General features: G+C 45.5%; 1 protein-coding gene across 5 annotated transcripts in view; it reads left to right on the top strand.

Annotated features, from left to right (window-relative positions):
- Nucleotides 1-15,861, top strand: part of TTC23 (tetratricopeptide repeat domain 23) — a 127,864-nt gene that overhangs the window by 92,923 nt on the left and 19,080 nt on the right. For 4 of the 5 annotated variants that reach the window (XR_012786089.1, XM_075557896.1, XM_075557895.1 and 1 more), the window contains one exon: nucleotides 5,898-6,047. Coding sequence is in view for 4 of the 5 variants with exons in the window: in XM_075557896.1 (XP_075414011.1) it covers nucleotides 5,898-6,047 (150 nt within the window). In the remaining variant the exon portion in view is untranslated. Of the gene's footprint in view, nucleotides 1-5,897; nucleotides 6,048-7,169; nucleotides 7,292-15,861 lie in introns of all 5 variants that reach the window. The other variant, XM_075557897.1, reaches the window with a different exon arrangement.

Raw genomic sequence — 15,861 nt, 5'->3', positions numbered from 1 at the left:
ACATTTCCTTGGCAGAAATCATAGACCCAAGAAGGCAATGGGGGGGAAAAAAACGGGGAGAGAAAAATTAGCAAAGACAGATCCGCTGAACTGGGAGCTGGGATTTGGTGAATGGCTTGAACTGTGGAATGCAGAGTTGATGGTCTGAAATGTAACACACACACACCCCATCTAAGTCTCAATTAATTCATTTAAAAAGAAGGAAAAAGAAGAAGGCAATAGAATTTCATATATAAAATTGGGAGGGAGGGGAATTGCCAGTCAAGATTATACTAGCCAACAAAACTTTCTTTCAAATATCATGGAGAAATTCAAACATTTTTAGATAAGCAGAGATGAAAGAAATTTGTTAAAAACAGATCAACCTTTAGAAAAGTTCTAAAAAGAGTTGCTGGGACAGTAACAAAAGACATGTTGAGAGTAGCACGCATACAGTGCCAACCGGAAGTCAACCGGATATAGAGCCAAAATAAAATCTGTCACTCACGACCAGTCCATCAGCTCCAACCCATAGCGACTCTACTGGACAAAGTAGAACTGCCCCTTTGAGTTTCTGACTCTATTAATCTTTTTTTGTCTTGACAAAGAAAAATCCAAAAAAAATATTGAAGTTAAGGATTTTGTTTTGCTTGGATCCGCAATCACTGCTTAGGGAAGAAGCAGTCAGTAGATCAAAAGACCTCTTTCAGGTTACTTGGAGTCCTAAGGGGCACCTGACCCATGCCAAGATGTCTTCTCTCATCTCATAAGCATTTAAAAGGTACACAAGGACAAGGGATTACAGTGCTGGTGAGGAGTATTGAAAGTGCCACAGGCTGCCAAAAGAGCAAACTAACCTGTGTTGGAAGAAGTATATCCTTGTTCCTTAGAGGCACAGACGGAGACTTCAGCTCATGTACTGTGGACACGTTGTCAAGAGAAGCACGTCCCTGGAGAAGGACCCCATCCTCGGTAAAGTGGAGGGGCAGTGAAAAAGAGGACGGCCTTGACAAGCTGGATGGACACAGTGGCTGCAGCAATGGGCTCAACTTCAGAGCATTGGGAGGCTGGCACAGGACCAGGCAGTGTAAAGTTCTGTTGTCCAGCGTCGCTATGGGTTAGGATCGACTGAATGGCACCTAACAGCAGGAACAAGTGTGTTTATTTTTCATTGTGGTGATGATTCTACAACTCCTCTTTTATTAAATCACTTTATTGGGGGCTCATACAACTCTTATCACAATCTACACACCCATCCATTGTGTCAAGCACATTTGTACATCTGTTGCCCTCATCATTCCCAGAACATTTGCCTTCTACTTGGGCCCTTGGTATCACCTCCTCATTTTCCACTTCCTCCCCTCCATCGACTCCTTCATGAACCCTTAATAATTTATAAATTATTATTATTTTGTTATATCTTACACTATCCGACATCTCCCTTCACCCACTTTTTGGTTGTCCATCCCCCAGGGAGGAGGTTTATGTAGATCCTTATAATTGGTTCCCCCTTTCTACGCACCCCTTCCCTCCTCCCTTCCACCATCGCCACTCTCACCATTGGTCCTGAAGGGATCATCTGTCCTGGATTCCCTGTGTTTCCAGTTCCTATCTGTACCAGTGTACATCCTCTGGTCCAGCCAGACTTGTAAGGTAGAATTGGGATCATGATAGTAGTGGGGAGGGGGCAGCATTTAAGAGCTGGAGGAAAGTTGTCTGTTTCATTGTTGCTACACTGCAAAAGGCACATTAAAAATACTTGTTCTTCAGGGTAGCAATAAGAACAAGTATTTTTGTAATGTGTCTTTTTAATCTCTGTCTCCCAATGAGCCTGAGATCCATGGGAGTTGGGCTCACATGGAGGGAGTAGCTGAGATTGTTATGGAAGGAAGAAGCTGTGTGAATTCAGCTATATGGGACTGCTAGCTAGCTGACCCCTCCGCCCCCCCCCCCACAGGACACCCCCACCTTCCCCCTTCCTGATGTGGCTTCCTGCTGTCATGTTCGCTGGTGAGTCAACTGATAGGATATCATGATTACTTCATCACACTGCTCCTTCTGTCACTGGCGATCTTGGCAATCTTGCTTCCATAATGCTAGGGTCACTGGCCGACCATCACATGCTCTTGTAAGAAGCGAGAATGCTATCCCTTCCTTTTGCGGACACTGGCTGTGCCTGATAAGCCTGTGGCTTGGGAAGCAGGACCTGGGCCAGATTTCAGCGCTCACTCATCTTCCTGCCAGACGTCACATGCATGGCACAGTCTGCCCAGCTGCGTGTGGCCGGTTTCTACTTCCCTCACTCTGTGGGTTCCAGGCCTCTCACAATGGGCTCTTGCAAGAATCAGCCAACAGTAGGACTGGGCCACCGGATAGTCCAGTGTGTCACACTTGCTTGTTATCTAGAACCCTGCTCCGACCCTCAGGAGACTTTGGGGGAGGACAGTACCTTGTAAGGTCAAATATAAATGCAGGGCACTTAGCTAGTTTGGCGCTGTCTGGGCTTCCCTGCTAGTTGTGCTCTTTGCCCATTCAGAACCATCTCTGACTTTTCTTATTGTCACAGCATGCAAACATATCCCCCCGGCACAAGCCCATGGACCTTCGACCCAGCTTGGGCCTCCACCTCATGTCCTTCTTCTCTCGTGCTTTTTCTGACAAATTAGGCGACATCCTGACCTAAACACCCACGTGTCTCTCCATCATAGCTGTGCGCTCAGTTCTGCAGCATTCCTTCGCGGTCCATTTAAATCCTATGTCTTCTTTCCTCCTCTCCACTGTTACTTGCCGTGGAGTCAATGCCAACTCATGGAGGCCTTATCTACACCCGAAGGAAACAGTACCTGGTCTGATGCATGGTTATTGCGACTTGTCAATAACTTCCAGAGGTTGACCTAGACTCTGTTTCCTCTAAGCCAGTGTCCTCAACCTTCCTCATGCCGCGACCTTTTAATACAGCTCCTCATGTTGTGGTGACCCCCACCCCAACCATAAAATTATTTTCATTGCTACTTCATCACTGCCATTTTGCTACTGTTATGAATTGGGTGACCCCTGTGAAAGGGTTGTTCGACCCCCAAAGGAGTCGAGACCCCCCAGGCTGAGAACTGCTGCTCTAAGCTCATGAAATAGCTCTCCCTTGCATTTTCCCTTTAACTTCCTGCACTTTTACTCTCGTTTTTCCAACCAGGCTTTACTCGCCATGAAAATTCCATATAGGAAAAGATGTCTCTGGCTTTTTTTCCATCATGATGACTCAACCCCTGACAATCCAAACTCCCCCAAACCCAAATTCATTGCCACTGACTCATTTCCGACGCATGGTGATCCTATAAGACAGGGTAGAACTGGCTCCTGTGGGTTTCCAAGCCTCGTCATTCTCTCTCAGAGGGGCTAGTAGTTTCGAACTGCCCAACACATAACCATTCCACTGAACATCTTCGCGACCCAACACTGCTGGCACTAAACCGAATCCTTGCTCACAGGCCCTGGGAGGGCCGTGGTGCCCCTACTGTGCTGAGCTTTCGAAGTCCATTGTTACCGTTGGCTTTGACTCACAGGGACCATATAGGACACAGACTTTCATCTTTACGGATGAAGACTACCTCATCTCCTCATCTTTCGCTTGCATAGCAGCTGGTGGGTTTGAACTACCGACCTGTGGGTTAGCAGCCCGGCATTTAACCCACTCGCCACCAGGCTCCTTAGCGAAGTTTTCATTTAAATTCTTACTTGTTCTTCATGGATCTATCAATTGTCTCACACTTGGCAAGTTATACAGCTTGTCTGCACCCACAGTGACTTCTCTTTCCACCTAAGAAATGGATTTCTGATTCACCAGCACCTTTAACAAAGTGGTGTACCTACTCACTTCCAATTCAAGCTCAGAGTAACTCTGAGTATTGCCAATAAAAGGATCGACGGTCCTTTGCCCTCCTCTGGGTGTGGACTGCTCTGGGAAGGCCCTTCACTCCCCAGGGCATTATTTGGTGGTGAAGTCAACATTCATGCTCTGCGATCATAACTGTGCTTTCATGTGAAAGCTCACAGAGGAATTTTAGGAAAACCGAGAGTGTTACAAATTGTAACAAGTTTTTCCCTGGTTTGCATTGGTGTCTGACTGGAGAGATTAATGTCAGAAAATGTTACTTGATGTCCTACTTATATTTTTAATTTCATCTTAGTATAACATTTTTTATCATTTTTGGGGGGCTCATGCAACTCTTATCATAATCCATGCATACATCAATTGTATAAAGCACATTTGTTGCCCTCATCATTCTCAAAACATTTAACTCTCCACGTAAGCCCCTGGCATCAGCTCCTCATTTGTCCCCTCCCTCCCCACTTCCCCCTTCCTCATGAACCCTTGATAATTTATAAATTATTATTTTGTCATATCTTGCACTGTCTGACGTCTCCCTTCACTCACTTTTCTGTTGTCCGTCCAATTCTACCTTACAAATCTGGCTAGACCAGAGGATGTACACTGGTACAGATAGGAACTGGAAACAGGGAATCCAGGACAGGTGAGCCCTTCAGGACCAGTGGTGAGAGTGGCAATACTAGGAGGGTTGAGGGAGGGTGGGGTACAGAGGGGGAACCGATTCCAAGGGTATATATATAACCTCCTCCCTGGGGATGGACATCATCTTGGTATAAATATTATGAACCAAATAAAATGTCATCACATTGGAATGTTTACTTTCGGTTTCCTAAACTCTTTCTCTGGAGAAATGGAAAACCCCACAGTCGGGGCCGGTGTGGTGTGAGTAGATCCATTGCCAGGAAACTCTTGTTTTCACTTACATACAGAAATCCAGGGTGCACAGAAGGAAAGGGTCCTATAACCAAAGAAAAATCTTAAAATTACTGGTCAGATTCAGGTCCTACCTCTGCCATTGCTGAGCTGTCTGACAGAGTGAATTTCTTTCTTTTTTAATGGTGGTCAATATACACATAACCAATCATTTGCCATTTTTACATTCTTCCCATGTACAATTCAGTGATATTATCTACGCCTATCATGTTGCTCAACAGTTACTCCTATCTGTTTTCAAATCAGTGAGCCCCCTTTTCCCTCCCTGCTTCCCTATTACCCACAGTAACCACTGATAAATGTTAGTCTCTGCAATGGTTCAGAGAAGTGCCATCGCATAAGATTTGTTGCCCGTTTGTCGGACATATTTTCCTCTGCAGAATGTTTTCAAGATGCATCCATGTTGTAGCACATGTCAATTTGTCGTTTTGTTTTGGGGCTGAGTAGAATTCCACGGGAGGTATGCACCACATTTTCTTTATTCAGTCATCCCTTGATGATGAACTCTTGGGTTGTTTCTGCCCTTTGGCTCCCGTGAGTTCTGCAGTGAACATAGGTGTGCAGATGTATGTTTCCAGCAAAGGTGCTTGCCTGTGTGCCTGTTTCCTCCTCTGGAAAATGGAGATGAAATGTGTTCATAAATGTAAATTATTTTCCATAAATCCTAGCATGAAGAGTGCCCAACACATGTGATCCTTGGAGTTGATTACTTAACTAGAACGGGTTCCTGTGTTATCTGGAATGAAGTTGCTCTCCACGCGTCCCTCATTCGTTCTACCTTCCTTCTTGGTGCATTCTTCCCCCCACGTGTTACTGCTTGTCTCTCGTGAACTGGAGGAGTATAGCCCCAGCTCCTGATAAACAAAGCCGTGGGGCTGTGAGGCCAGTCCTGATGCAGGGAAGCCCGGGCCTGCAGCGCAGAACTGTGCTCCACGGCGTCTACAATGACGGCTGTTTGGGGAAGTGGTTGCCGTCATTTTCTCAGTCTTGTGTTCCTATTCCTCTAGGAACGTAAAACGTCAGTCCCATCACTGTCCTAAGTGTCAGGGATCTTTAGCAACCTTGACTCTTTAACAGACCCTGTTTGTCCCTTTCACAGCGAGCGCTCTCCATCCTGAGAGGGTCCCTGCAGGACAAAGTGGGCGCGTTTGGCGACTTCAGTGCTGAGGTGGCAGAGACTTACCGGGTCCTGGGCCGAGCAGACCAGGTGAAGGGAAACCACAGCAGGGCCCACAAGAGACTGAAGAAGGTAAAACCCGGGGCCCACCTAGCGCAGAATAAAACTTTCCCCCTTCCGACAAGCTGCTTTCTCTCTCTCCAGCGTGTGCTTTGAAATGAAAGTTTGTAATCGAGCTATTTAAGAATGCAGACATAATCGTTGCAGTGGATTCTATGATAACACTTTTTGAGCAAAAGATACAGAAGTCTTCTTACAGGTTTACCAGTATATTTACAATGATTCCTTAATACCTTTGACCATGCCAATGTTTACATTTTTTACCTTGGTCTATTTAAAATACTTTTCTGTACTCTCACTTTCTAGAGGAGCCCATCTGGTTTCTTTGGGTACTTACATACTTTTTATTATTTTGGAGTTTATTTTTATGTGTGCTGTGAAATGTGGATCTAATCTTATACCCCACCCCCACCCCCCACCCAAATGGGTGCCTAGTTGTCCAGCACCATTTCATTAAAACCCCCATCTTTGCTCTAGTGGTTTAAAATAACACTGTCCCCCAAAAAATAAATAAATAAAATAAAATAACACTGCCGTCATGTACGGAATTTCCCTGTGTGCCCGAGGATTTGGGGATTTCAATTCTAAGCCACTAGTCTCTCCCATGACAGTACTTTACTGTTAATGATAGAACTTTCGCGGTGCGATTTACTATTTGTAGGACGAGATACCTCTCAGGGCTCATTCCCGACCGCAGGATGGGATTCCTGAATGTTCTTGCACGTGTCTTTACTTTTCCATGTGAATTCCATGTCAGCCTGACTGGCTCCAGAACTTTTGTTGTTGTTGTTGTATTTTCATTTGCGTTGTGTTATTTATAAAAGAATTAAGAGCTAACATCTATACAGTTTTGAGGCATTCTCATCAAGAACAAACAATATTTTTCCATTTTCACATCGACTTTTATATCTTTTAGGTATATTTTAAAGTCTTCCCCAAGCAGGCTTACACATTCCTTAGTAAGTTTCTCTGTGATTGTTTATCTTCTTTGCCATTGTAAGCACAGTCTTAACTTTTAACCGGTTATTTTTGTATACATGCAGATCATTCAATTCTTTGCCAACTTTACACCCTTTTAGCGTCCTTCATTCTTTGCTTGAGCAAATTTGAGCATTGGTTTTCCATGTTTCCCAGGTATGTGCTATGACACTCTCTACAGAGAACTTTGGATTTGCTTCTTTTGTTTCTATCCATGTGTCTCTAATTAAGGAGCACTGGAAGCCCTCTGTGGTAAATGTTGGACTCTAGAAGGAAAGGTAAGTGGTTCAAACACACCAACGGGCCTATGGGATAAAGACGAGGCTGTTTGCTCCTATAAAGATGTAGGGGCCTGGAAACCCTCTCTGGGCTCACTGCAAGTCAGGATCAATTGGACGGCAGTGGGATTGGGTTTTTATGCCTCTAATGTATCTTACTTAATTGCATTAACTCCTACCTCTAGACCCATTTTCACTGAGTCTGGCCCAACTCATATTTATGGGTAGCCTTCGCCTCTCATGCGTGGGGCATGTGGTCAGGAGAGAGCAGTCCCTAGAAAAGGGCTGTTGTGCTTGGTAGGGGAGCATCAGAACCAAGAAGGCCCTCAGCAGGATGGACTGGCACAGTGGCTGCCACAATGGCAGAAACAGAGGGTAATTGTGAGGATGGCGCAGGGCAGGCAACGTTCCACGCTTCTCACAGGGTGCTATGAGTCAGAGCCAAACCAAGGGCACCTAACAAGAGAAAAAAAATAAAGCTGTATGTGGGGGGTGGGGGGGTCGGGGGGATGGTTCTAAACTATGCATCTTGACTGAAGCAGTCACCCTACTATTTCTCACATGGGGTGGTTGGTGGGTTTGAACTGCTTACCTTATAGCCAGTCTAACGACGCTGACCTCTTGAACAGCAATAAATGTTGGGAAGATAATGAACATCATTGTCTTGTTCTTGATCTTAGTGGAAATATATCTAGTGAGTCCTCTTTAAATAGCATGCTGGCTTTAGGTCTAAGATTTGTATATTTTTAATCATGCTAAGGAAATCTCCATCAGTTTACATAGTCATCAGTTACTTTTTTTCAAACAGAAATGTGGGTTGAAGTTTATCAAAGGCTTTTCAGAGATTACTAGATCAATTAATGTAGCTTATTTAACGGACTACTAACCAACCTTGCGTTCCAGGTAAATCTCTGTTCGTGCTGTTAGGAGCCCTGGTGGTGCAGTTAGTTAAGCAGTGCACTTCTGACCACCACAGGGTCGGTGATTCAAGCCCACCACCCAAGGAAAAGATGAGACTGCCTGCTCCTCTCAGAGAAGGGTCTGAAGGAAGGGCCCAGACAGCCAGGGTGCAGTATAGCGCCAACAAACACACACCGTCCCTCTGGTTCCTTGAGGCTTCCTCACCCCCAATATCATGACCTCAGGTGTACCTTACAAATCCAGCTAGACTGGTGCTGACAAGAGCTCTCGACACAGGAATCCAGGACAGATGGACACCCCCCCCCCCCCAGGAACAGATGGGAGTGAGGCAGGGGGAAGGAGCGGGGAGAAGGGGAGAGAAAGGGAGAACCAATCACAATGATAGACGTTTAACACCCCACCCACTCAAAGGGAAGAATGACAGAAGTGGGGGGGAAGGGAGACAGCAGTTGGTGTGAGAGATGAAAACAATGATGCTTTGTAATTTATCAAGGGGTCACAAGGATGGGAGGGCGGGGGAAGAAGGGAAAGAAGAGGAGCTAACACCAAGGGCTCAAACAGAAAGACAGTGTTTAGAAGATGATGACGGCAACACACATAGGATGTGCTTGATACAGTTGCTATAAGAGTTGCAAGAGCCCCAATAAAGTGATTAAAGAAAGATGTCCCCGCGGGCAGGGTCGGAACTAGTCCTTATCAGCAAACCTCTGCAATGAACTGGAACACACATCTAAGATGAACTGCGCCCATCTCCTCCCGTGCTCACCCTCCCCTTTTCTTCCCATCTTTTTATGAGGGGCTCATACAACTCTTATCAAAATCCATCCATACATCCATTGTGTAAAGCACATTTGTACATTCGTTGCCCTCATCATTCTCAAAACATTTGCTCTCCATCTAAGCCCCTGGCATCAGGTCCTCATTTTCCCCTCCCTCCCCACTGCCCCTTCCCTCATGAACCCTTGATAATTTACAGATTATTATTTTGTCATATCTTGCTCTGTCCCACGTCTCCCTTCACCCACTTTTCTGTTATCCATCCCCCAGGGAGGAGGTCACATGCAGATCCTTGAAATCGGTTCCCCCTTTCCAACCCACCCTCCCTCTACCCTCCCAGTATTGCCACTCACACCACTGGTCCTGAGGGGATCATCTGCCCTGGCTTCCCCGTGTTTCCAGTTCCCATCTGCACCAGTGTACATCCTCTGGTCTAGCCAGACTTGCAATGTAGAATTCGCATCATGACAGTAGTGGGGTGGGGGGAGGAAGTATTTAGGAACTAGAGGAAAATTGTATTTTTCATCGTTGCTACATTGCACCCTGACTGGCTCGTCTCCTCCCCAAGACCCTTCTGTAGGGGTATGTCCAGTGGCCTACAAATGGGCTTTGGGTCTCCACTCAGCACTCCCCCCTCATTCACTATGGTAAAAATTTTTTGTTCTGATGATGCCTGATACCTGATCCCTTTGACACCTTGTGATCGCACAGTCTGGTGTGTTCTTCCATGTGGGCTTTGTTGCTTCTGAGCCAGATGGCTGCTTGTTTACCTTTAAGCCTTTAAGACCCCAGATGCTATAGCTTTTGATAGCCGGGCACCATCGGCTTTCTTCACATTTGGTTGTTCAACCGCTTTGTCTTCAGCGGTTGTGTCGGGAGGGTGAGCATCATAGAATGGCAGTTTAATAGAAGAAAGTCTTCTTGCATTGAGGGAGTACTTGAGTGGAGGCCCAATGTCCTACTGCTACCTCCTGCCTGTACTTTTTGCTTCCTTCCGTATTCCTTTCTGCGTTCATGTTCTCTCTGTGCAGTGTAGCTGTTTACCAGATCTCAGGTGTCACCCTGGGTACTGCAGACATGGAGACAAACGAGATGCCACCTCTGCCCTCAGAGCTCCCTGACTGGAAAGGGAGGTTGCGGTTTCTATATGGGGACGGATCTGGGAGGAAGGCCTCCCATGGTTGTTGTGGAGAATATAGCATTTGCACGGGGTGGGGAGAGATTGATGGCCATTTTTTGAAAACTATTATCTTTCTAGATAATTACAACTTCATTGTGTTTTATATGCATAGAAGTTAATTATGTTTTTATGTATATGAGGATAGGTGTGTACAGCGAGAGGGAACATCACAGCTAGTATTAGAATTTAACCTGACTGCGTCTGCAGCAGTATACTTCTCAACGCACTCTGCTAAGACAAAGGCTACTTATAGCCCTTGGACCAGCTCTTTTTGATACAGTGACTCTGGTATTCTTTCCATGTTCTTTTGCTGCTTCCTGCAACATCCAAAATTGTACTCATAGCATCTTAATATTACCACTCTAGGCTTGAGTTTTCTCTTCAGGGCCATCAGCTCGAGACGCCCTGAGCATGTCCTTCCTTTCTGGTTGTCTTGCTCCAGCTCTTTACGCATTCCCTTCCACTTTGTCTTCTAGAGCTTCCCTTTGAATTCTCCTTCCATTCTTTTCTGTCATCCTTTCCTCCACTTGCTTTAGCTACTCTATGATTAAGCGCAAATCTCAGAGTACCTTCTAGCATCCACTTTGATATTTTCTTTCTTTCTTGTCTTTGTAACGATCTTTTGTTTTCTTCATGTATTATTTTCTTTGTGTCATCCCACAATTCATCAGGTCTTGAGTCTTTAGTGCTTAATGAGTCAAATCCATTTTTGAGTCATTCTTGAAATTCATGCGAAATATAGTCAAGGTGGTATTTTGGCCCTCGTGGACGTGTTTTAATTTTGTTCATCTTCAACTTGAACTTATATTTGAGCAATTGATGGTCTGTTTCACAGTCAGCCCCTGGCCTTGACATTGAGTTTCTCCAGCTTCTCTTCCCACAGATGTTGGTCAATTTGATTTCTATGTATTCCATCTAGAGAAGTTCACATATAGAGTCATTGCTTGTGTTGTTTGGGGTGGGGGAGGTTTTGTGATTAAGAAGTCGTTGGTCTTACAACATTTTTTCTTATGATTTCCAACTTTCTCACACCCAGTCATATTGTTCCACTATGTTCTTTCCTCTTGTATCCCACTTTTCACATTCCAGTCACCAATAATTATAAATGCATCTCGATTGTATGCTTCATCAATTTCAGACTGAAGCTGTTGATAGAATTCTTCAATTTCTTTATCACTAGTTTTAGTGGTTGGTGAGTACATTTGAATAATAGTTATAGTGACTGGATTTCCTTGTGTGCATGTACATATTATTTATCACAGACAGCATTGTTCTTCAAGAGCGATATTAAGATATCCCTTTGACAGTGAACATGTCATTCCCCCTTGAATTTGTCATTCCTGGCATAGTAAACCATATGATTGTCAAATTCAAAAGGGCAGTAACAGTCCTTTTCAGCTACTCTTTAGGTGGTCCATTTTCATTTTGAACGATTTCCAACTTTTATACATTAATACATAATACATTCCAAGTTCAATTATTAATCGATGTTTCTCACTCACTGCCATCTAATCAATACTGACTCATAGCAACCCTCTATGTCAGTGGTTCTCAACCTTCCTAATGCCGCGACCCTTGAATACAGTTCCTCATGTGTGGTGACCCCCCCCCAACCTTAAAATTATTCTCGTTGCTACTTTATAATTGTAATTTTGCTACTGAATCAGGTGACTCCTGTGAAAGGGTCGTTGAGATCCGCTGCTCCGGGACATGGTAGAACTATCCCTGTGAGTTTCTGAGACTGTAACTGTTTGTGGTGGTTGTTAGGTGCCATTGAGTCGGCTTCGACCCATGGCGACCTTGTGCAGAACAGAAGGAAACACTGCACGGTCCTCTACCATCCTGACAACCCCTATGCCTGAGCCCATTGACGCAGCCACTGTGTCACTCCATCTCGTCAAGGGCCTTCCTCTTTTTGGTTCCCCTCCACTTTACCAAACGTGATGTCCTGTCCTGCTCCAGGGACTGGTCTCCCTGATTGCATGTAAGATATATACACGATGATGTCCTGCCATCCTTGCCTCCAAGTATGTCCATTCTTATAAGACAGATCGGTTGGTCCTTTTAGCAGTCTATGGTACTTTCAATTTTCTCTCTAGCACGACAATTCACATGCATCTATGGTTCTATGGTCTTCCTTATTCAGTGTCCAACTTTCACATGCTCATGATGCAATAGAGAATACTATGGTTTGGGCCGAGAGCACCTTAGTCCTCCAAGTGACATCCTTGCTCGTTAACACTCTAGAGAGGTCTTCTGCAGCAGATTTACCTGATGCAATATGCCGTTTGATCTCTTGATTGCTGCTTCCAGGAACACTGATTGTGGACTCAAGGTAAACAAAATGCTTGACAACTTCAATCGTTCCTCCATTGATCATGATGTTACCTCCTGGAACTGTTGTGAGGATTTGGTTTTCTTTACATTGAGTTATAATCCCTACTGAAGGCTGAAATCCCTGATCTCCATCAGCAGATGCTTCAATTCCTCCTCACTTTCAGCAAGCAAGGTTGTGCCATCTGCATATCGCAGGCTGTTGGTAAACCTCACTATGGAACAGCAGGTGGGTTTGCACTGCAAACAGAGTGGATCACAGCTCAGTGCGCAATCACATGCCAGCAGGGAGCACACAATAGATGTTTACAGCTGTCTTTTCCTCATGCTGAGTCAGGCCTCTCAGCAAATGAAGCTCCTGAATGCTTTCCTCCATCCATGTCACTGTGTTCGATTCTCTTTGAGAGAGCGGCTCTTCTTCAGTCATAGTCTGAATGCTTTCGACCTGAGGGACTCATCTTCTGGCACGACATCTAACGCGTTCTTCAGCGATTCATAAGGTTGTCAACGGTTAATTCCTCATAAGTGGATAGCCTATTCCTGCTTCAGGGTCTGTCCTTCATCTGGAAGCTCTGCTGAAACCTGTTCATCAGGAGTGACCCTGTGGCACCAGTGACAAAGCTTCCAGCATCACCACAGTGCAACAGACTGACACCCAAGGGTGGGTCCCCACCCTGGGTCCCCACCCTAAGAGGGAGGAAAAGGCAGCACTCCCGAGGCCAAGCTTGCTGACATTGAGCTTGGAATTTCCATATTCCTTTCAACTCACCTCATCTCCCCTGGTAAGGGTTCATCAAGTAAGGGAAACCTTTCCAAGAATCCCGTCTGCCCTCTGTACTCTGTCTCGGGGCAGATGGTGGGAGGGCAAGGTGTGGGAGGAGCGTAGCAGCTACTGATGGCAAGAGCTGGAGGAGGCACCTGCAGACCTTCGCACGATCTCTGCTGGCTCTTGTGGCACCAGCTCAGGTCAGGCTCGTTTACTACCCTCCTGCTGGGCATTTTGAATTCACCCAGAGGTGCCATGAAAGAAAGAACTGGGGGTCTACTGATCAGAATTAGCCCTTGAAAGCCCCATAGAATTAAATCAAACTTACTGGTTGGCTAGTGATGGTGGAACCCCCGGGTGGTCTTCAGTCACCCTTGAGGTCTGAAACGGAGCTCACTCTCCTCACTCAGTTTTTAACCAACAGCAGACAAGCCTATAAATAGCACAGGAACGCTGAGTGTGTGTATGTGTGGGGGTTACACATACCTTAAAATAGTAAGCCTTTGCGATAAAAAGCAACATTTATTCCAGGACACGTTCAGAAACATTAGAAAGGAGGGATGGAATTGGGAAATACAGGGAGGAAGTTGGATAAGTGACGGCACATTGAGGGAATTGCAATCAAGGGCATGAAGCAAAATGAATATGGATTGTTGAATGGAAAACACAAATGATCCAATCTGTAAACCTTCACCCAATTCACAATGAAAGTTAAAATGTTTTTAACAAGCGGCCATCTAGCTCAGAAGCACCAAAGCCCACATGGAAGAAGCATACCAGCCTGTGTGCCAAAAGGATCAGTTATCAGGCATCAAAGAACAAAAAAAATCATATCATTGTGTGCTCACCTCCATGATACGATCACGGAAGACAAAAGGGGGCATAAGCAAATGTAGCAAAGAAAGCCGATGGTGCCCGACTATCAAAAGATATAGCGTCTGGGGTCTTAAAGGCTTGAAGGTAAACAAGCGGCCATCTAGCTCAGAAGCAACAAAGCCCACATGGAAGAAGCACACCAGCCTGTGCAATCAAGAAGTGTTGAAGGGATCAGGTATCAGGCATCATCAGAACAAAAAAATCATAACATTATGAATGAGCGAGGGAGTGCGGAGTGGAGACCCAAAGCCCATTTGTAGGCCACTGGACACCTCCTTACAGAAGGGTCTTGGGGAGGAGATGAGCCAGTCAGTGTGCAATGTAGCAACGATGAAAAATACAACTTTTCTCTAGTTCCTAAATGCTTTCCCTCCACCCCCCTCACTATCATGATCCCAATTCTCCCTTGCAAGTCTGGCTAGACCAGAGATGTACATTGGTACAGATAGGAACTGGAAACAGGGAATCCAAGGCGAGTGATCCCTTCTGGACCAGTGGTGTGAGTGGTGATACTGGGAGGATAAAGGGAGGGTGGGTTGGAATGGGGGAACCGATTACAAGGATCTACATGTGACCTCCTCCCTGGGGGACAGATAACATAAAAGAGGGTGAAGGGAGATGTCGGAGAGGGCAAGATATGACAAAATAATAATTTATAAATTATCAAGGATTAATGAGGGAGTAGGGAGCAGGGAGGGTGAGGGGAATGAGGACCTGATGCCAGGGGCTTAGGTGGAGAGCAAATGTTTTGAGAATGATGAGGGCAATGAATGTACAAATGTGCTTTACACAATGGATGGATGTATGGATTGTGATAAGAGTTGTATGAGCCCCTAATAAAACGATTAAATAAACTGTAAAAACAAATCTTATCCAGCACAAACATTTCTAGTCGGACACACAGGGTTCACCATGAGTCAGAGTCAATGTGACAGCTACTGGTGCTGGTGTAGTGTGAGGTCACTGTCACTGGCTGGGGCTGTTCGCTGGAGAGTTGTTCTTGGTCTGCAGCCCTGTTATAGCCATCACGGCCCACTGTTACCAAGCAGCAGCCTGGGGGTCTACATGAGTGGACTTCCATGGGTAGATTACCCTCAAATAAAGCCCCCCACCTTTTTTTGTTGTTGTTGCTAAGAGTAGGTCTTGAACCATTGATATCAAGTGTCTTTCTGAATCAGCCCTGGGATTAGTGTCTTAGCCAGCTTCCTGGGGGGAGCTTGAGAAGCACATGTGGGGCCACACTGCTTCCCCAGAGGTTGAAAATCAGCTCAGCTCAGGCTCAAGAAAAGCAGATTTCAGAATCCAAATAGCCATGGTGGGAATCTGGTGACATTGTTTTTCTTGGATTTGACCTCATCTGTCCCGACAGCAATGACTTTGACATTTTAAGGCTATCACTCCTCAGAATTGGCACACAGAGGGCTGACTCGTATTTAAAGAAGTTGGGTGAGCTGTGTGCTTACAGCTTTCTTTACAGCGCTCTGTGTGGCCCCATCTGAGGGCCAGCTGGTCACTGCAGAAAGACGAGAAGCAAGCGGGGACCGGATGCTTGCTCTTCACATCCGTCCCAGAACACTAGCCTTTCTGAAATGCCATACTTAGCACAACGCTCTGTGAAGCCACCAGCTTTCTAGAGCCCCAGGCTCAAATAAGTAGTCGAAATCCACTGAAAAGAGACTTTTCCAGATGTGCTGCTCCTTAATGAATGGTTCAGGT

This window comes from Tenrec ecaudatus, chromosome 9 (assembly GCF_050624435.1).
Source record: "Tenrec ecaudatus isolate mTenEca1 chromosome 9, mTenEca1.hap1, whole genome shotgun sequence".
Taxonomy (NCBI): domain Eukaryota; kingdom Metazoa; phylum Chordata; class Mammalia; order Afrosoricida; family Tenrecidae; genus Tenrec; species Tenrec ecaudatus.
Note: the sequence above shows the minus strand (reverse complement) of the source record. Positions and strands in the feature narration are given on the sequence as shown.